Genomic DNA, 21,313 nt, shown 5'->3' with positions numbered 1-21,313 from the left:
CCTCAGTGTGGGAGGGAAGCAGATGCAGATTCTGCCTACTTCCCAGTGCCTGTCACAGGGTGAGGTGGTTTGGGGACAGCAGTGACAGTGACTGGGATACCAGTGTCTGAGATTGGGGTCCCTGATGACTTCATGGCTGTGGCATACTTGGTGACTGGGAAAGTTTCTGTGCAATGGCATAGGATGCCCTGTTGCTATGGAGATGTCCTGCATGCTAGAGTCTTCTCAGCTTCAACCTTATTCTCAGGCAGGGAAGTTCTGGGAATTAGGGAACTTCCTTGTTAAGATAGCCACAATATTTACCAATACTGCTACTCCTGAATCTGCCCTGGAATTATTAACTTTAAACAATACACTTTCTTGAGAGCTGCACAATGCTCCTAACATTGCTGCACAATGCTCCTAACACTGCACATTGCAGCTGTAGAATGTAACTGAGGAAATAGCTGCATACTGTTGTTAACTCTGTAAATTTCATGAATACAAAGAATAATGCTTGCACAGTCTTTAATCTGATTTAGAGACATATATAATAAAGATTGCTGGTGTAATTTTTTAGACCTGCTTCTCCATCAGAGAGCAGTGCTCCACCTCACCCCAGCTGTTTTATCTTCAAGATCTGCATGTGTTGACTATTTTTTCTAATCTCCCATTGCCCCTCGTCAAAACCTGCTAGTTTGGCCGTGCTGGTCGCAGCAATGGTTGGGGTGTGCCTGCCCATCCTCTCTCTCCTGGTGTTGGTGAGAACACAGTTGTGGACCCTGATCCCCACTTTCTCACTGTTGGTTCATGATTTCGGGTAGGTCCCCAATAAATAGGCTCAGATGGAGAGTCTTAACAGCAGGAGATTTTTAGGGAGACTTCTCAGAAACAACAAATGTAAGAAAGTCAGGAGGACAGCAGAACTTGGCAGGCGGAGAGATGGAGCTGGGCTATTGTCTCTGAGGCCTCAGCCAGCATCCAGGAAGCACTGAAGCTGGGATGGGTCTTCTAAGCTATCCCAAAGTTAGGCAGGATGTGTGGCTCTTTGCACCCCTGTGCCTGACCAGTTCTAGAGTGGGACTGTAACTTGAGTGAGGTGGGTTCCTTCTACCAAGGACAGTTTCTAGATTGGGCTCAGCTGCCAACCCTGTCTGCTGGAAAAGAAGAGCCTCCCTGGAACCCAAGGGAGCACTGGGCAGGGATGATAGAGAGGGGAGACCAACACGCAGCCACCACAGTTATGGAGGGAGAGTTGACTGAATAGAGCTCTAAAAAAGGTGACCCAAGGATTTTTCTTTCTCATGCATTTTCCTTCTCATACTTCTTCCATTCATTTCTCATAACTCAGTCTTCTCTAATGTGTACACCAGAGACTTGATTTTAGAAGTAGATTGTCCACTGTAAATGTGATTCTGAGCAACTTGCTGAACTTCCCTTGGACTCAGTTTCTCCCTGTGTAAAATGGTAATAATAGAATAGCAGCTTGTGTTTCTAAAGTTTCTTGTGTTTCTTAAGGTATGTTTGGTGCTTAGCAAAGAGTTCACACTCATCAGATAGTAAGTCCTGTTATGGTTGGGGCCAAAATGGCAGGCATAACGGTGGCAGAGGCCAAATGATGTGGTAGCCGACCAGTCTTTTTACTTACGAGTCTTGTACTTATCTCCATCATAAATTTATTGGATTTGAAAAATATACCCACAACCTAAGCTCTATATTAAGAAAAATCACTCTATCTTAATATGTGCTTGTTAAACATTCTAAGAATCACATTCATTCATATCACATGGGATAGGGAGAGAGAGCATGGGAGGAATAGATGAACTCTAGATAGGGCAGAGGGGTTGGGAGGGAAAGGAGGGGGCATGGGATAATTAATGATGGTGGAATGTGATGATCATTACTATCCAAAGTACATGTATGAAGACACGACTTGGTGTGAATATACTATGTATACAACCAGAGATATGAAAAATCGTGCTCTATATATGTAATAGGAATTGTAATGCATTCCGCTGTCATATATAAATTTAAAAAAAATTACATAAAAAAACATGTGCCATATGTGGATGGTTTGAGAAGGCTTCCTGTAGTTACAGAGTTTCAAGCTAAGTCTTGGAGGAAGTGGGTCACAGCTGTGGACTGGTTGAAAGAAGGGGAAGAGAATCTTCCTGGTGGAGGCAATGATTTTTTTCAAGGGAACAGAGTAGAGAATTGCCGAGTGTATAATAAAAGCAAGGAAGATGTGTTGATTGGAGAAGAAAGGACAGTATTGGCAAATAAGGTAAACTCAAAAAATAAGGAATGTGGTAGGTAAAGGATTGGATAGGTCCTTGAGTGCTACCTAGGCTGAGGAACTAGGTTTGATAAGCAGGCTCTAAAGAGAGGCTCCAAGGTTTATCTGGGATACAGATGGGAATATGAATGTTCTGGAATGTCTTTGATGCTCTTGCAACTTAAAAGGAGACCAGTTCTTCCAGGCCAGTATCTTGGTACTTGTCTGGTTGTGCAAATTATAAAATACCTTAAATAACATCACTAGGCAGAGTAACAAAAGAGATCTGATAAAAAAAAATAAGCACGATATTATGCAAGATGGAGGACTTGAACTGGAAATGCAATTAGCAACATATACTTTTTCAGTTGGAGGGAAGGTTGCTGATGTGTCTTGCCTTTCTAGGTGTTATGGTTTGGATCTTGAATGTTCCCCAAAGGCAAATGTGTTGAAGACCTGGTCCCTACAGGTGGCACTATTGGGAGGTATTGGAATCTTTAGGAGGTGGGACCTAGTAGAAGGAAGTTAGGTCATTGGGGGCATGCCTTAAAGGGGATATTAGGACCCTGGCCATTTCCTGTTTCTCTCTTTGCATCCCACTTAACATGAGGTGAGCAGGCCTCCTCTGTCACATGCTCCCACCATGATGTACCATGCCACCACAGGCCCAAAGCAACGAGGACAAGCAAACACAGGTTAGAGCCTCTGAAACCATAAGCCAAAAGTAAAAATTTTCTTTTTTAAGTTGTTTACCATCAAGTATTTTGTCACAATGATGAAAAGCTAACTAGTATACTGTGTTTTCAAAGAGTTTGAGGATTTCAACATAGTCCATCCATAAACAACATCCACCCAGGCATGTGTCCAGAGTGAGGAGTTTCAAGGCTGTGGATGTTCGTTTGAAAGATTTGTGGGTTCACAAGGTTCATCAAGTGCCTGTTCCAGAGCAAATCAGCCCCGTCCACAGCCATTGAACCTGCTTTTCTGCTGAGATGTCATCAAAGATGTCAATTAATGCCATCTCTAACCATAGATTTCCCCCTCTCATTTGGTGATTTGCAGAATTGTTCTTGGAGAACTGCAACGAGATCGATTCAGTTAACTCAGGCCACTGAGCATCTGTCAGATGGTTAATGACATTCAGACCCCAGCTGTCCTGCCAAATTGAGCTGGCCAAGGTTACCCTCCCATATCTCTTTTAGTGAACCCTTCACTTTGCTCTGAACCTAGACTTCCCTGAGTCTTGGCCTTCATCCTAATGCTTTTAAGAAAGTCTGTGATCCTCGACTCTTCTGCCTTTCTCACATTAATTTTTAAAATCTTTGTTAAGGAAAGACAGCTTCTAGGAGGGATGCCATTTTTATTGTACATCCCTGATAATTGGCTCAAAAAAGGGCATCTCAAAATCTATGTTAAACTGTGACCTTTTCCATGAGTAAGTCAGGGCTGTGCTTTTGCTGGAGAAGTGGAAAATGGAAGTTGTTATTACCTGTATTTTCTTTTCTGTATTTGGATTTCAGATTAATGGATCATAGAAGACTTTATCATCAATCATTTAACAATTTTAAGTAATGTTATTAATAGTAGGAAATAACATGGAACAATGTGTATAAGGTGAGATTAAATGGAAAAAGGCAAATTGAAGTAGTATATATGTATGTAATTATAACTTTGTAGAACTACAAATTCATTTATTTTAAAAAGATTAAATGTAAAACATACCGAAATATCAACAATACTTTATTTGGATTCAGAGACTATGGTTTATTTTTTACTTCTAGTCTGTGATTTTAAGAAACTTGTCTAAAGAGTATACTCTACTCTTATGTTGAAAATAAATCTTATTAGAAGAAAAAAATAACTTGGCATCAGATCTTTTTCTCTTGAGACAGTCTCTAGTTACCAAATAAATGTTTATCATTTCAGTCATTCTCTATAATTAATTCTGTTTAGACAAAAGCTTGATAATCTTACAGGTTTGAGATTTTTAAAGTAACTTTAAAAATGAAGATTATAAAGTAATTATTTAGCAGCCTGCTACTCAAAGTATGACTCACACCTATTGTCCCAGCAAAATGAAATCTTGTCACTGGGGAGGAGAGAAGATGATGTTGTTGGAAGAGCACAGGAACTCTGGGTTCAAGCCCAGTCTACTTCACATTGTCTGACCACAATTTGCTTATTTTCATATTCAGAGCCAACCAGGATCATCTCAAGTTGACTTTTTGCTTTACAATTCTTTGAATGTACACCTGCCTGTTTTTGTACTGAGTTCCACTTATAAGAGAATGACAAGATCCCTATATTCTCTTAAATCCTGACCAAGCTTTACCCTAGTCAGTTTCTGAATTAGGAGGAATTCAGATACATATAGGGAGACACCTCTAGCCACCTTCACACCCTGGAGTGACGCCTAGGAAAAAATCCCCAAATGTGTGGTTTCCAAAAACACCTTTTCCTCAGTCTTTTCTCTGTCCTTCCCCTTTATTCAGCAGTCACCCCAATGATCTCAGTGTTATCCTTGTCTCTTGTCACTGGTTAAGAGGATGGCCTTTGGAGCCAGTTATAGTGGATTATGCCTAGAATCCTGTGCCCCAAGGGGCTGAAGCTGGCAGAACCCAAGTTCAAGGTCAGTCTCAGCAACTTAGGGAGTCCCTTAGCAACTTGGCAAGACCCTGTCTCAGAATAAAAATTCAAAAGGATGGGGGATGTTGCTAGGTGGTAAAGTGCCCCTAGGTTCAAACCCTAGTATAAAAAAAAAAGTGTATGGCCTTTGGGGTCACACAGATCTTGATACAAATCCCCGTTCCATTACTTTCTAGTATATGACCTTGGGCAAATCACTTAATTTCCTGAGGCTCAGTCTCCTTCCTCATCTAGATCTGGGCACTATTACACCTCCTTCCATGGTTGTGAGGAAGAAATGTGTTAATACATAGAAAGTACAGCCCATGGCCTGGCATTAAGCAGTATTTTCTTGTACCTAATGTAAGACTTGGTTCTTTTACCTCTTAAGTGTTTTCGTCCAACCTGCTTTGGACTCTGGCTATCCTGGAGAGGCCAGCACATGGGGATCCTGCTCTATTTGAGTGCAATTTTAATTATCAGGACTTCTTTTTTTTCATTGAGGTAAAATCCTGTGACTCACCCTTTAATTGATTTTGCCTCTAGAATCACCTAAATACAGTTAAAGAAAAAAGAGAGAAAAGTTCATCATTCTTTGTAATCAACAGTTCAGTTTCTTAGCGTTTTATTCATGAAGCTGAATAAATAGTTTTTTGTTGTTGTTGTTGTTTTTTTTTTTTTTTTTAAAGTGAACTGCAGTGAATCAAAAGAACAACCAACAAGGAAATAGGAGGGCAAGGATTTAGTCCTGGCTCTGCCATTAAGTTATTTTATATAGAACAAGTTATGTAACCAGGTGGGCCTCATTTACCTCCTCTGAAAAAGAATCAGTATACTATAGCAGCCATAACAAATCAATTTAATCTCACATCCCATCTTGGATTGTTTGGTCATGATTTCCCAAGTGTAGTATGGAAAGGAAATCTAGGGTGGATGCTTTCTGAACTTGATTAGTTATGTCTGCAATAATATGGGAGGATGTTTTGGCAGCAGCTGGGCCACATATTTGCCATTTCCATGATGAGAGGTTTCAGCCTATTCTGATTTCTAACCTTCTTAAGAAACTGATTATGTCACTGATTAAGTTTTTTTCTATAGGTTCAGCATTATGGTTATGTAAAGTATATGAGATGATCTCCTTTAAGAATCAAATAGTCTTTGTAGTTCAGGCTGTCCAGTAGGAGTCTGGAGGAAGGAGAAATGCTGGAATTCAGTGGTTGAGTGAAAACTTCATTGAGGAAGTGATTCTTGGGGCTCCTTCGAGAATTTGGATAAAAGAAGGGAGAAGGGAATATTTTCAAGATGAGGGGAACTGCAGAAAGCAAATTTCAAGATGGCTCTGAGCACAGTTTATGGTCTACCCTGCTGCCCTGGTTAAGAGCACACTGAGGGTGGCAGATACACTGCAGGCTGATTAGGGAGCTCAGTGAAAGCCAAAGGACTTTAGGCTTGACATAAACACCCACCTAATAACTTGTTATTAATCCTTCTGACAACCCTGAGATTAGGCATTATTGTTATCTCAGTTTGACAGGAGAAAGCTGAGGCTTACAGAGATTAGGACCTGGCCTCTGTCTTATGGAGGCAGTGGGAAGGGAAGGTGTCATTCCATGTCTGTGTGAATCCCAACAATCATGCTCTTATTAGAGAAATTAAAGGTCTGGGATTACTGTGGGCACATTGGCTTCATTTGCAGACATGGATATTGGAAAGGAGAGGAGGGTGTAGTTAATGTGCTTAAATATGGGGATGTCGACGTTGGACTCCTAGTGAAAATGGCAGTAAGCAGCTGACTTTGAGGAGGGAGATGAGACCTTGAAGATCTTCATTCGCAATCTCACTTGCTTTAGCACTGAGAGTAAATTGCTTTCTAAGGAAGAAACTATCAAGGACACAGCTGAGGAACACCCACAGGAGGAAGCAAAGCCCACATTTCAAAGGTATTTTCAACAAGTCTGGTAGTTTATTTAGCCCAGAAATGTCTTAGCGAATTGAACTCTTCAAATAAAATGTTATATAAACAAAATTCACTTCCAGATGGTGGAATTTACGGAGAAAAGAATTTAAAGAAAAGCGGTTTGAAGAGTTGCAGTCTGTATTCTTGGCAAAAGACCCTCACAATTTTATTTAGGAAACGAAGATGTTTTTGAATTGCAAGTACACATAAGAGCATCTGAAAGCAGTCAACCTCCTTGTTATTTCCATCCTATTCCTCAGCAAACTTAATTGTTTTCACATTTATAAACAATTTTAAATTGAAATGCATTTTATCCTCAGCATTTTTCATCTCAGATCTCCATTCCTACTAATGTTTCCAAAGTAAGGAGAATAATCTTGGAGTATTTCTTGTGTGAGGACTACAAAGATTGAGTAGTTGGGAAGAGGAGGTAGGGAGCAATAGACTGGCCCCTTCCAGCAACCATGACACTCTTGCCTAAGGACTCAAGTTCTTCTTTCTCCTACCTTCAGTTCAGACATGAGTGTCTGTGGGCTGGTGTGGTACAGACTGGAAGATTAGGCTCCAGCTCCATAATTAATAGGAGTGTGAAGTCTGTGGGGAATGCAAAATCTGATTGATTCATTGTTTATTTAATTAACCAGTCTCTTTGTTTTCCTCTTCCTGCTTTTTAAAAAAACACTATTTTTATTTTTCATAAATATTTTAGATACAAACAATTCTGTTTCCTCAGACTTTTATAAACACCTCCACTCCTTTCCTCTTTTAAGATATCCAAATATGTCCAATTTTTTCTCTAAGGGATGCCAAAACAATTAAATTTTGCATAAGATAAAATTTCCCTTGTCAATTCTATTTGCCACCACTATATCCAAACCTCAATATTAATTTATTAATATGTATAAACATGTATGTGCATGCACAGTACACAGTTTTTTTCCTTCTCTATTATCTTAAACTAGCTAGAAATGTTACTTTAGGTTTGCCCAGAATGTCTTTGGAATTATTTTGATTGTAATGATTAACTTAAAGGTGCTCAGTCTGCAGGCCATCCTGCAATCTGTGTCGTTGTTACTTATATCAGTGCACTTACACTCCTAGAGATACCCAACCCAGTCTTTTGGGATTTTAAGGTAAGGTAATGGGTGTAAGATGAACCAAGGTCTATCTACATGCTATAAAGCACATTTTGAGCTCCACTTAACATTTTCCCATTTAATCCTTATAAAAGCTGGTGAAGTAAGCATTACCAGCTCTTTGTACCTACATGGAAGCCAAGGCTTAGGGAGTCTGGGCTAGTTAGGTTAGAGTTGAAGTTTCACATTTTGAGGAGGAAAACCTCTTATTAAGTTGGCCTTTTCACAGTGCCTGGAGTCACCAGTCATTTATAAGGCACAAACAAGTTTTAGTTTTGTCTTCAAGACTTGCCGAGGTTTTATGGAGAATAAAAAGAAAGCTCCACAACAGGGGACTAAAACGTTTCAGCTTCGTGCTATTCCAGGGAGAATGCCCTGCAGGCTGGAGGTAACTGTGGGTGGGGCTGTAGGCAACTTTCCAGTCACTTGTGGGTCCTGGGGAAACTTGGGTGTTGCCTCATCTGCGATCAGCAGGACATCTGGGACAAGTTGTCTCAGTGCTGCAATGGCTACAACATGGCACAGGTGTCCATTGCCCCAGGCTGTTACACAGAGGCCATCTGGGTCCTCTTTTTCTCAGGGGTCAATTGGGTGGAGTTGGAACTTTTCCTAAGGATTGGAAGACACTTGGCTGGGCTACTTGGCAACAATAACCCTCTTTAAGACACACACACACACACACATCTTTAAAAATTAGTCAAACTCTTACATGTCAAACATGATTGTTGTACTTAAATGCAAGTTTTGCATGAGAAGCCACACATATCATCTGCTTTATTTTTTAAAATATTTATTTTTTAGTTGTAGTTAGACGTAATACCTTTATTTGTTTCTTTATGTGGTGCTGATGATCGAACCCAGGGCCTCACACATGCTAGGCGAGTGCTCTCCCCCTGAGCCACAACTGCAGCCCTCATCTGCTTTATTTTTAAGGCTTGAAGGCTTCAACTAAATTAGGAGACAAACTGATGAGCAAAGAAAGCAATTCTCACTAAAAAGTAGCATTGTTTGGGGAAATTCAGGTCCCCCTAAAGAGTTAGCCTAGAAACCCCTCCAAATAGATGAGTAACAACCCCAGAATTAGGATACAAACTCACCACCTGTGCAGAGTTCTCCCCATTTCCTCAGGGTACACTAGAAGAATTGTCTAGAGAGTTGATGGCCTCTTTGATCACAGTAAATAGCTTTATGGCAAAGAGTAGAAAAAAATACATTGTAGAAATACTAAATTGAAGGTGTGAATCATTTGATGTATACCAAAATTTGTTTTTTGGTGGCCACAATAACTCACTTGTTGTATTTTTATGAATTTAGTTGTTCCAGGTTGTCTTTGTTTTGTTAGTATATCCTCACTCCACAGAATAAACTTACTCAGCTGACCTACATGGTAGCTGAAGTCACGTTGTGTTTGAACATTCTCTCCAAGTTTGAAGCAGGGGGAAGAATCAGGGTAGAAATTGATCGTTGAAGGCCCTTTTGCAATTTCCACTTTCCTAAGACAGAATATCCTTCTTCCCCAGCTACTGATAACCTTTATTTAGAACAGAGTAAATCACTGGACTCAAAATTTATGTTCTACACTAAAATCTGCTGGCAAACTACTTGTCTTTGCTCCAAGTGTCACTATTCATTGTGTAAATGCAGTGCCCTCAAATAATTCCACATCTTACCGACAGCCTCTCACTGACCCCAGGTCCTCAGTGGGTGTTTTTGAGTAACATATTGTTCGTGGTCACACAGATCACCTCTGACATTCACAGATGTATGATTGCTCAGTTGCTGGAATCTTTTGTTGAGAGTCAAATAAATGCATTAGATTATGGGCTTTGTTTGTTGTTCTTGGCCTCCTCCCTTTCTTTTGTACTTAGAAATTATTTAGGGATTTTTAAGTATTTCACAGATGCAGCTTTGGCATTCTCATGGCTCTGGAATTACAAATTAGAATTTCATGCCTTCTTTACAGCTGGGATGGAGAAGGAAGACATTGAACCTCTGGCATTCAGAGTTTTTCTATCTTCCCCCTGTGCTGAAATGAAGTGAGAGTATGCAGCAGTGGCTCTCGAATTAGGAGCAGCAGGAGGGACAGAAACCTGGGTCCTGGCAGTGAGAGTTGGTGAACATTTCTGCTTACCTTCTCTCCTGGCCAACCTGGCAAATTGTGCATTGGTGTGTCTACCCCAGTTCATTGATACAAGTCTTGGTGACCAGGCCTCTTGGGTTTTCTCCCCATAAATGCAGAGATCACACAACAGATGAAGGGCCCTAAGGCTCATGCATATGGTGGGCTCTTTGGATTTTGCAATCTTCCTGCCACCCTTATAGGGAGGGGCATGTCCCTTCATTTTGTCTGTTGTCATATCAGTCCCAGACAAAGTCAGAATTCTTGAGGCCTTAGCTTCAAACATTGGACTTCCCCTTACCCACCCTATAATTGAATCCTCTAAATAGTAATAAGACCTGAAATTCAAACCTGTGAAACTGGGTTCTGCCTGTATGCCTACTTGTTCAGGACAGCAGAGACTTTTAGAACTTTTGTTAAGTTCCAGTATTTGTTTAGGATTAAGACTTTCTTATTATTCAGTAGCTGTGACCACTTTTAATCACAATTTGTAGTAGTACAAATATGTCACTTGGTGTTTTGAACGGGGAGGCCTAGTGGTAAATGCTTTAGTTTCAGGAGACAAAGAGCCAGCTCTGGATACTCCTAAGCAAAACTGAGAAGTAGGAAACTTTCTCATGGCCAACCTACTCCTCTATCAATCAATCTCTGTCTTTTCTCTCATTATTGATTACTAAACTTTACCCTGGCGACCATTCATTGATTAGGGCTGGGCATAGTTGCACTTTATATTCCCCATATCGGGCTTAGAAGCTCTTTTATTCTCCCCACTTCACATTTGAGGAAAGAAGACACTGAGGCTTTCGGGTGCAGTTTCTGCTAACAATCTCAGAACCAGAAAAAGGCAGAGCTGGCTTTGCCCAAGTGAAGTGCACATCCTTCTTGGCTCATTCTTCCCCATCCCCATCATAGCAGCACTTCAAAGAAAAAAGTAAACTGATACTTTGAGCCAACATAACAAAGCTTATTAAGGATTTTATGAGACAACTGCTTAAATTGAATATAAGCACTTCACCTTTACTTCCACAGATATTTGTAGTTAAATAAGACTCAAAAACAAAAACAGCAATAGAGATGTGACTCAGGGGTAGGGCTATCATTCAAGCAGGAGCTACCAACGATCCCTCCAATCATTCCAGGGTTGTGGCTCTGTGCTGATAGACTGAGCCCTGCACGGCACAGCTTTACACACACAGCAGACACTTAATTATTGCTAATTTTAATCAGCTGGTTTTAACTCAACTCACATTCTCATTAAGTGTAAGAAGAGCACAAGAAAAGCTGCTTTGATTAACTTTAGTTTATTCTATCCACAAAACCTCGGCTTTACCCACCATCTCTTTATATTTGAAATACTCACTGTTCAGAGGTCAGGTTCTTGCTTTTGTTTTTATTCAACACATAGATTATGCTTTGAAAAAAAATTTTAAAAATAGTGTTGTCTAGTTCATGAAAATTTATGTTTGGCTTTATTTATCTGTCTCTGAATTGACCAGACAGAAGGTGAGCTCTCCGTGTTGAATTTGGTTGAAAAGCCATCATAATGTTTTGTCTTGTCTGTCCTTGGGCACCATTTTAGCACAAACATACTTTTGGATGATCAGTTTCAAGCCAAACTAACTGATTTTGCCATGGCACACTTCCGACCCCACCCAGAGAATCAGATTTCTACCATAAATGTGACCAACAGCAGCAGGAAACATCTGTGGTACATGCCAGAAGAGTATATCAGACAAGGAAAGCTTTCTGTTAAAACAGACACCTACAGCTTTGGAATTGTAAGTGTACACTGCTGGCTAATAAGCAGGGGAGAGTTTATTGCCAAGAATGTTCTAAATTCTAAAAAGAAATTTTAATTAATTATTATTTTAAATGTTAGCTCGTATTAGTTATACATATTAATGGGTTTCACTGTGACCTTTCCATATATGCATAGGTCATGTTTGAATTGTATCCATCCTTCCTACAACCCTCTCTTATCCTCTCTATTCCCTGTTCCTGACCCCATCCCCTTCCCTAATGGTTCCTCTAAGAAGAAACTTTATAAAAGTTTTAACTTTTTGATTTATTGATTTCTGCCACTCATTATCTAATATATCAATTTGTGTCATCAATGAAGTAATAAAATATAAAGACATTTATTAGAAAGAACTATATTCATTGTCATGGTTAATAGGTGCAACAAATGTTGTGTATGCATTCAACGTATGTAGCTGACTTTCTATATGTTTCTCATAGGTAATAATGGAAGTTTTGACAGGCTGCAAAGTGGTGTTAGATGATCCCAAACATGTTCAGCTGGTAAGAACTATCTTTTTGTTGACACCCATTTTCTCATTTTTTGACCCACTTGTATGTAATAAGATTTTCTCCTCTTCTTCCTAGCGAGATCTCCTTATGGAATTGATAGAGAAGAGAGGCCTCGATTCATGCCTCTCATTTCTAGATAAGAAAGTACGTCCCTGTCCTCGGAACTTCTCTGCCAAGCTCTTCTCTTTGGCAGCCCAGTGTGCCACAACTCGGGCAAAGTCAAGACCATCTATGGATGAAGTGCGTATTTATGTGGTTTTATTCAAAATGGAGCCTATCATGCAGTATCTATGTTGGATAAGTGGTGTATCTGGGTGAATTATTTATCAGTGAGACAAATTAAGCTTTCAACAGAAAATACCAGCCTAATAGATATTCCTTTATAGATCAAAAGTTATATCATTTGGTACTCTGGTAGAGGTCATTATTGAGTAGAACCAGAGCATCACAAAAAAATATAGTGAAATGTAGCTTGGAAGGAATACTTATTCAGCATTTATTAAGATATCTGGCCCATTAAAATGCAACATATATTTCCCTTTTTCATTTTAAAATTCACTCTTTTGTCCATAGGTGTAGTCATGCATTCACTGATTTGTTTATTTGCGTGTAAACAAACACTTACTTAATCTCGCTTTCTATATGCAGACTTTGTATTTGGTGCTAAAGATACAACAGTGTTCACTATACAGTGTCAACCCTCAAACTCCAAATAAGGAGTCAGATGAGTAACTTGGGATATTGGTCCAGCAAGATGGAAGCCCAGGCTGATGAGATCGTAGAGTCAGAATACACTAGCCTATGGTAATCAAGGGAGCCTCTTGGTGGAGGTGACCTTTTAGCTATGATGTGGACAGCAGGTTGGATGGAGACAGCAGTAAGGATGGAAGGACATTGCAGAGAGAGTCAGCCAGTGTGGGCTCCAGGTGGTGGAGTCCGGCATTAAGACCACAGGTAGGCCAGCATCATGGATGTGAGGTGGGGGTGAGGGAAGCCCACAGTACTTAAAATATCAGAGACTTCTGGGTAATAGAGGGACATGGATTCCATTTTGAGGGTTTGGATTTTATTCCAAGTCATTGTAGAACCAAGGACAGGTTTTAAATAAGGACTCAATATAATAAAAATGGAGTGGGAATCAGGAGAGCATATTCCAGGCTGACACCACTAGGAAGAGCTGTGTGGGGACCTGGGACCATAAAGGAGCTATGAACTGTGGCTTTGGAATGGAATTGAGAGCCAGGAGAGGGCTCCTCCTTACTTGCTGGTGATATTTATTCCTTTTACTGAGTTTCAGCTTTATTATCTATAAACTCAGAATGAGCATTTTATTATTTGTTAATGAACAGCATTATTATATTATTATTTGAGTGTGTTAAATGAGAAAATATATGTGAAAAGACTTTACTAATTGTAAAACTATATGCATTTTTAAAGAGAGAGACAGAGGAAGAGAGAGATTTATATAGGTCAGGGGTCTCAAATCTGCCTACACATTCAGATCATCTAGGAAGCTTTTATAATGCACATCCATGGACCCTGGTCTCCTTATTTTTTTGAATGATAATCTGTACATTGGAGCTAAGGGGTGAGGGGATCTGTATTCAGAAAGTTCTGTGGGCAGTTTTGGCTTTTGAGAACTACTAATGGGTTACCTCCCTTCTGATTGAAGTCAGAAATGTAAAGACTCACCCAAGGCCACAAAGCTAGCTGTTGGAAATCTAGAACTAAAATTGGGTCTCATGATGTTTAATTCAATGCAGTTTCTTTTGCTTCTTGTCCTCAGAATGAAGGAGTTTCTCTAGTCTTTAAGATCCCTTCTAATGCAAATTCAGTAATTAAACTTATGAAAATGAGAAAATATTCTTATAATTGAAAAAAAGGCAAGAAGGGATATTTTTCAAGCCTAACTCAATGTTCGTTTGTTCTTCATTAATTAGGTCCTGAATGTTCTTGAAAGTTCGCAAGCCAGCTTATATTTTACAGAAGATCCTCCCACATCCCTGAAATCCTTCAGGTGTCCTTCTCCTCTATTCTTGAATAATGTACCAAGTATTCCAGTGGAAGATGACGAAAGCCAGAATAATCATTTGCCACCTTGTGATAAAGGTTTGAGGACAGATGGACTGACTCAGAAAATTCCCTTTGAATGCAGCCAGTCTGAGGTCACATTTCTGGGCTTGGACAGAAAGAGAGGCAGCGAGAGAAATGAGGATGCTTACAACATGCCCAGTTCTTGTGAAGAAAGTCTGTCTCCAAAGCATGCAGCTTCATCCCAGGGCTTCAAGGCCACCGAGGTGAATTTGGACTCCTTTTTAGAAGACCCAGGCTATCCTTCCAGCAGCAGGCTAGTGGAGCCAGGGTGCTCCTCTGAATTTTTCTGTAATAAATATGAACCATACAAAAAGGATTAAAGTTCACCAGAAGGTAAAGAAAAAAGCAAGTGTTGTTGAGGCACTTGAGCAAAGGCACCGCCTTGCAAAGACATCATCTCCTTAAGTTAGGCCCAGAGAATGGCTGGTGGTGAATTTGGGGTAATACAGATAAACAATCTGGACAATTCTATTCCTTCCTTCTCAAACCCCCAAAACGGAGAGGCTTAAACAAATGTTTTCTCAGAGTGATTACCTCATGACCAAATCCAAACTAAATTAGAGCCATTCAAAATTATTCAACATCCTTGGTCTGACTTCAGCAAAACAAAACAATTCAAACTTACCAAAGAGGGACAAGATTCTCATGTCTTCTCCATCTCTGTTGAAGTGAGTCTGGGGAACCTCCCACTGCAAAGGACTTTCAGTTGCATTCTGTTGTTTGGTTTAGCTTACTTAGGAGGGTAGCAGGAAATGTCTAATTTGTCAATGTACTTTGTGATCAACTGTAGTGTTCTTCTGTTCATCACTGTCTAAAAACAAGCCAAGTTCACGTTTGGCCAGGGTGTGCTCTGTGTAGCAAGATTCCTGCCCAAGATCTATATTTCTATATTTAAACTCTTAAGATAGCCTATTCTATATAATCTAATTGTTGATTATTCTTATAGATTTTTACTAACTCAGAGACCTGTCATATCTTGAGCAGAATATGTGATATTTTAATCAAATAATTTTTGTTCCAGAAAATGACTGGTCAGCAGTGTAGGTCAGCTTTTGATTGATACTACTTGTGCCTTCCACCCTGTGTCTCCCCTCTTGCTGTTTCCTGGAGCTCCTCTTTTGATGTCTTAGCCAGTCATCAGGCTCTGCAAAACTGTCATCCTCCAAAAAACCTCCCAAATCTCTCCAACCGAGGGACTCACTTTATCAGCATTTCCATAGCAATTTTTTTGAATTTTTAGGCTTGTCACATTCCAAAATGTATCAAAATCAATCTTATCTCTGTTACTAGATTGCTAGCTCCCTTTGTTTTCTGTTGTCACTGTAACAGGATATCACAAATTTAGTAGCATTAATTATTTTACAGTTCTGCAGGTCAGAAGTCCTTGGCAAACCTTCTGGAGCCTCTAGGGGAGCCTGTTGCCTCTTCTAGCTTTTTGAGACCACCTGCATTCCTTGGCTCATGGTCTTTTTCTCCATCTTCGAGGTCACCAATGTAGCATCTTCAAACCTCTCTTTCTCCCCACCCCATCACTTCCCCTCATACTCTCTCTCTTTCTTAATTCTTCTTTATTACCTTTCTCTTGCTCTGGCCCTTCTGCCTCTCTCTTATAAAAACACTGTTATTGCATTGGGCCTACTCAGATAATCCAGGGAAATTTCCTTGTCTCAAGATTCTTAAATTAATTGCATCTATAAATCCTCTTCCTCATGTAAAACAACATATTCACAGATCACTAGGATTAGGACATGGACGTCTCTGTGGGGGCATTGCCCTATCACACTCCCTGAGTGTGTAAGGGCAACCTCCTCAGAACTTAACATCAGCCTCCTCAGAGCAGGTATATTCTTATAAATTAAGTTGAATCAAACTATATATATATATACATATATATATATATATGTATATATATATATATATATATATATATATATATATATATATATATATATATGAACCCACATAATAAATAATTCAACTATAAGTAACCTTTCTGAGTAAATTAATGAAGTAGGGATAATGAATAATGGATAGAAACATTCAAAGAAAACCTTTTCCAGAGGATTTACAGAATCTCCCCATCCAGGAACCTTGCTGTAAAAGCTCTAGCTTTCTGTGTCAGAAAGGAATGGGCCTGTGAATTTTACTCTTTGGAGAGACAATGTAGTTGGGTTAATTATACTCAGATTGGAACCCGAGTTCAAGAACCACTAATCACAGAAGAAAATCATCAGGAACAGGGTCAGGCAAATAGACTAAGGTCAAAAACATGGAGTTAAAGTTCTCTAAAAGGGCATGAACTGAGGTTAAAAAATACAGTAGAACTTAGCCTGACTGACAGGTCTAATGCAAGCCCCAGGTAAGCGGTTAGGAGCATCAATGTTCACAGGCTGCAGGACACCTGGTCTGCAGGTGCTGTCTTCTCATGTGATCAGCACATATGTGTTCATACTGCTTTGGAACTGCCCACATGTTGACTAAAAACTTTAATTCTTTTGCCTTGTTTGAGTTTGGCCACTCTTGATTATACATGTTAATGAAACGAAGCAGCCAAAGTCTTCAGCATTTGGCTCACATGTTGCAAACCATTCTGAGGCAATGTACTCCATCTCAGAGATGTAGTTTGAAAGTGTATTGACTAAACTGAGAAAATTAGCCTGCAGTTGGTAGAGTGCTTGCCTTGCATGCACAATACCCTGGGTTCAATCCCTAGTACCACACACACACAAAAAAAAAAAAAAAACAGAAAAAAATAGCCTAGAATTATGTAAAATTGCCATTCATAATCCAAAATCAATAACTGATATGTTAATTTTTTTTACTTTGAATCTGCAGACACCCCCTGTACCTTTTGTGAAATGTCATAAAAAAAGGCTTGTACAGTTATTCAGCATTCATGTAATCTGTAGGTATTGTATTGACTTGAACTTGTTTAGTTGACTGAAGCAGGGTTTCTCAAACTTCAGTGTGCATCAGAATGACATGGAAGTCTTGATAAAGCCATGCCCTTACCATCTTCTAAGACATTTTGTCTGGGGTTAGGAGTTTGCATTCTAACAGCTTCCCAGGAGACCTGCTGATAGGAATTCTGCTCCTTGGAAATCACTGCATTAAACTTTTCTCCAATTATTATACATTGGCATATTCTAACTGTGGATCTTAGTTTTATGTTTTATGAAAAAAAATTCTTTTTTTTTATATTCACATATTACCTAGGATGTTGGCTATCTTAGAGTAGAGGCTAGAAATATGGTGGACCAATGATCTTATTGACTAGATTAACTTTCAAAAGTGTGATTATTTTGCACATCTTGAAGACCAAGTCAGATTATCTGGCAGTGATCTGATTAATGATCTGACGAGCAGATGCAACTGTGGTCGAAAAGTACCTAAGTCTCCTATTGAATGGTTCAGTCTTCCTGACTAGATTTGCCTTCTAGGGGGAAGAATTAATGAATGTTAATTGATAGTAATTAAATCTTGCATCTTGCTATGGGTCATCAGAGGATACCTCCGTGGTTTACTTATGTGCAGACTAAGATACATGAAGACACTAAGAATGAGCCTCCAAGTTCTGAGCAGCAAAGATGAATTTCAGTAAAGAATTTTACTTATCTTCATTCTGGTAACATACTGTGGGCAATCTTCTGGGCAGATCCTATTTATTATGCTTCTTAGGGTTTTGGTCCCATTTTATAATGCCCCAAAAGATGGAGAAAATATTCTGTTGTTTTGAAAATGGATATGGGATTTCTGACATAATCAATTTTATCTACTTCTTGAGAGTCATAATGATCTGTGATTCACTGCATAATAGTGTAGTTTTATGAGGTTGTACATCAGCCTGTGTCAGACAACTTTTAAGACTTGTGGCCCAATGAGGATAGGAAGTGAGGTTTATTATGAGTAGCATTTACTAAGCATTCATTAGAATCAAGGTACTGTGTTAGCTGCTTAGGTTACAACAAACAATTTAATAAGAAAACGAAGGACAGCTACCCAAGTTACCTGCACAGTGACCAGTGTTATTGGAAACACACATCAATGGAACTCAAAGCTAAAGCTGAAAGAGAAGATGAAGAATAGATTACGGTGTACTTTCAAGGGAGAAAAGAAGGCTTCTTGGAATAGTTTCCTGAAAAGAGGGGAAGGACTAAGAAAGGGTCACTAAAGAAGCATCCCAGGAACAGACACCCCCAGCTCTCCTAGATATCTGCACAACCCATCTCTGGGGCTAGAAGGATGGGGTAGGATGAAGGGATCTGGGCCTGGAGCCTGTTTCTACATGTTTGACCCTCACAGCCACAGGAAGGTGTGAATCCCACCCACAGGCAAGGAAGCTAGCTTGGGGAAGTTGAAGAACTTGCTGAAGGTCCTCCCAGATTTGGAGGAGGAGGCAGGATCTGTCTGACTTCAAATATAGTGCTCTTTCTTGCACTCTGCATTGCACAAAGGAGCCAGTGCAGGTTCAAGATCAGATTCAAAGGGATGGGTATGAAAAATCATTTGTTGATCCAAAAACTTTTTAGTAGGCACACAAACCTTGTTATTACATCTACTTTCTTCACTATCCTGGTCCTCTGCTGTACACATGGCCTCTGTTGTGAGTTGATATGAGTTAAGTGAATTTGTTGATGCATTGAATAAATTTATTTATTTATAAATTTATTTATCAGTGGCATCCTTTGTGTCAGGCACTGTTGTAGTAGCAGTGAAAGTCAAAACCACCAGGAACCCTGTCCTCATAGAGCTTACATTTGAGTGAACGCATGTTCTCCAGTCTTAGGTCCCTCTATAAGCTCTTCCTAAGGGGTTGAGAACTTTTCTTGTCCTGTTGCATTCTCATAATGCTGAGTGGCCTGTCGGTTCTCTATTAGTGTGCACTAAGCAGTCTGTGACATGCTTTGTGGTGATCATGATAGCCCATATTATTCTGTTAACTCTTGGTTTCTTCAGGGCATTATTTAGCTACCAATGGCTTCTTCAGCATGCTTCTTTCCAGGGGTCTAAAACACCCCCCAAACCTCACCTCACCTCACCTCACACAATGCTGGAATTGCCTGTTGGGTTATCTTTCCTCCTGCCCAAAACTCAAATTCCCTGAGGGCAGAGGCTATGTCCTGCTCATTTTTGTATCCCCCTTGGGTAGCACAGCACCTGGCATGTAATGTGGCTCAATAAATATCTGTAAAATGAACGAATCAAATAGTTCTTCAAGACTTCCTCAAACTCATTGGTATCTAATGTGTTGAGACCGCTGTCCAGATTGTACCCAAAATTTGTCTTTCTAGTATCCAGAATATTATCATTTCACCATTCTTGGATAAAACTCATGAATTTCCAATACTAATATCTGATTTATCTTTGAAAATAGATATTATATATGTTAACATCAACTTGCTCTATAGTGGAAAATATTTCCAAACCCATTTCTAAGCAATGATAAAACAATATTTTTGGCAGGGAATAAAGGGGGTTGTTGTGTTTTGTGCCTGTCTTTTTGTCCCAGTTATTTATTTATATTTGATGGTCCATGGCCTTGACTTGCAAGTATTTTCCTGGGAGGCATTTTTATGCCAAAGATCTATATTGCCTGTCAAACTTACAAACCTTGTTATGGCTGTCACTGACCTTGTTGGAGAATTTTAAGGTCACCTCTATAAATAGCAAGAGAAAAGTCACAGTTTCTTTTTTTTTTCTCCTTAATTTAAAAATATTCTCAGACACCAACATTAATTAAAATAGGAGGTAAGAAAGTAGAAAAATCTGATATGCAGGAGATAAGGCTCAGTTAACATCATCATGTCTAGTAGTATGCCGGTTTATTCACATATCATTGAAGCTTTAGACAACTTATTGAGCTGGATTCTGTTACTTTGGGATCAAGAAAAATGAGCCAGAGAAAAGTTGACTCTTGTCCTGAGTCACATCACTGTTGGCATGGGAATACAAACTGAAATTTTTTTTAACCAAGTTCAGAAAACATCTGCCCTGAAATAGATAACAAAAATTAAAAGTATCTCCAATTTGCAAATGAATACAACTAATAAATATATGTGTGACTTTTATTTTCTTCTTCCTCTTCTTAAATTTGTCCTCCCATATTGGCAAAGGTTAAAGCTGTTGACAAGAATACATGCAAATGGGCCTCCTTGTTCACTGCCAGCAGAGATGAAAATTGGTTCAACCTTTCTAGGAAGCAATTTGGCAATATGCAGCAAAAATTTTCAATGATGACACAATTTTACCCAACAGTTTGTTTAAGAGTTTATCTTAATTGATAAAAATCACACAAGTGTCTAACCATGAGCCCAAAGATGTATTGCATGATGTCTATGAAATTAAGACATTGGAAGTAACCTAAATATCCCCAGTAGAAGATGGGTCAAATAAAACATGTATAAAATTAAATTGCATATGACTGCCATTAAAAATTATTTAGATCTATTTTTATTGCTATGGAAATGTGTCCCTGAAATATTGTTGTGTGAAGAAGCGGACTACAGACTAGCATGTTTACTAGGAGCCATTTGTAACATTGGACATTTTTAAGTGATATATGTTTCTCAGAGAGCTCTTTGCCAAATGTTAATGATGTTTTTACTCTGGGCTGTGGTATTTGGGAGATCTTTACTTTCTTTTGACTTTCATGTCTTTGAAAATTTGATAATGAGCATGTATCATTTTTATTTTCAGAAAAGAATAAAGCTATTTTTATTTTGGAAAAATAAATCATTCTCTACCCTTCTACATTTGCTTGGCTTCTTGCTTTCTTGTACCCTTGGTCAGCAACTAGTAATAATGCTTCTGTTCCATTG

At 39.2% G+C, this 21,313-nt stretch overlaps 1 protein-coding gene across 1 annotated transcript in view; it reads left to right on the top strand.

Annotated features, from left to right (window-relative positions):
* Irak3 (interleukin 1 receptor associated kinase 3) overlaps positions 1-21,245 on the top strand; it is a 58,584-nt gene extending 37,339 nt beyond the window's left edge. Inside the window, exons 9-12 of the mRNA XM_027925526.2 lie at positions 11,671-11,869; positions 12,330-12,392; positions 12,477-12,641; positions 14,342-21,245. Of these exons, the coding sequence (XP_027781327.2) occupies positions 11,671-11,869; positions 12,330-12,392; positions 12,477-12,641; positions 14,342-14,815 (901 nt within the window). The 3' untranslated portion in view covers positions 14,816-21,245. The remainder of the gene's footprint in view (positions 1-11,670; positions 11,870-12,329; positions 12,393-12,476; positions 12,642-14,341) is intronic.
* Positions 21,246-21,313: the final 68 nt, after the last annotated feature.

The sequence above is a fragment of the Marmota flaviventris genome, chromosome 3, assembly GCF_047511675.1.
Source record: "Marmota flaviventris isolate mMarFla1 chromosome 3, mMarFla1.hap1, whole genome shotgun sequence".
NCBI lineage: Eukaryota > Metazoa > Chordata > Mammalia > Rodentia > Sciuridae > Marmota > Marmota flaviventris.
This window is presented reverse-complemented; position numbering and strand designations above follow the sequence as displayed.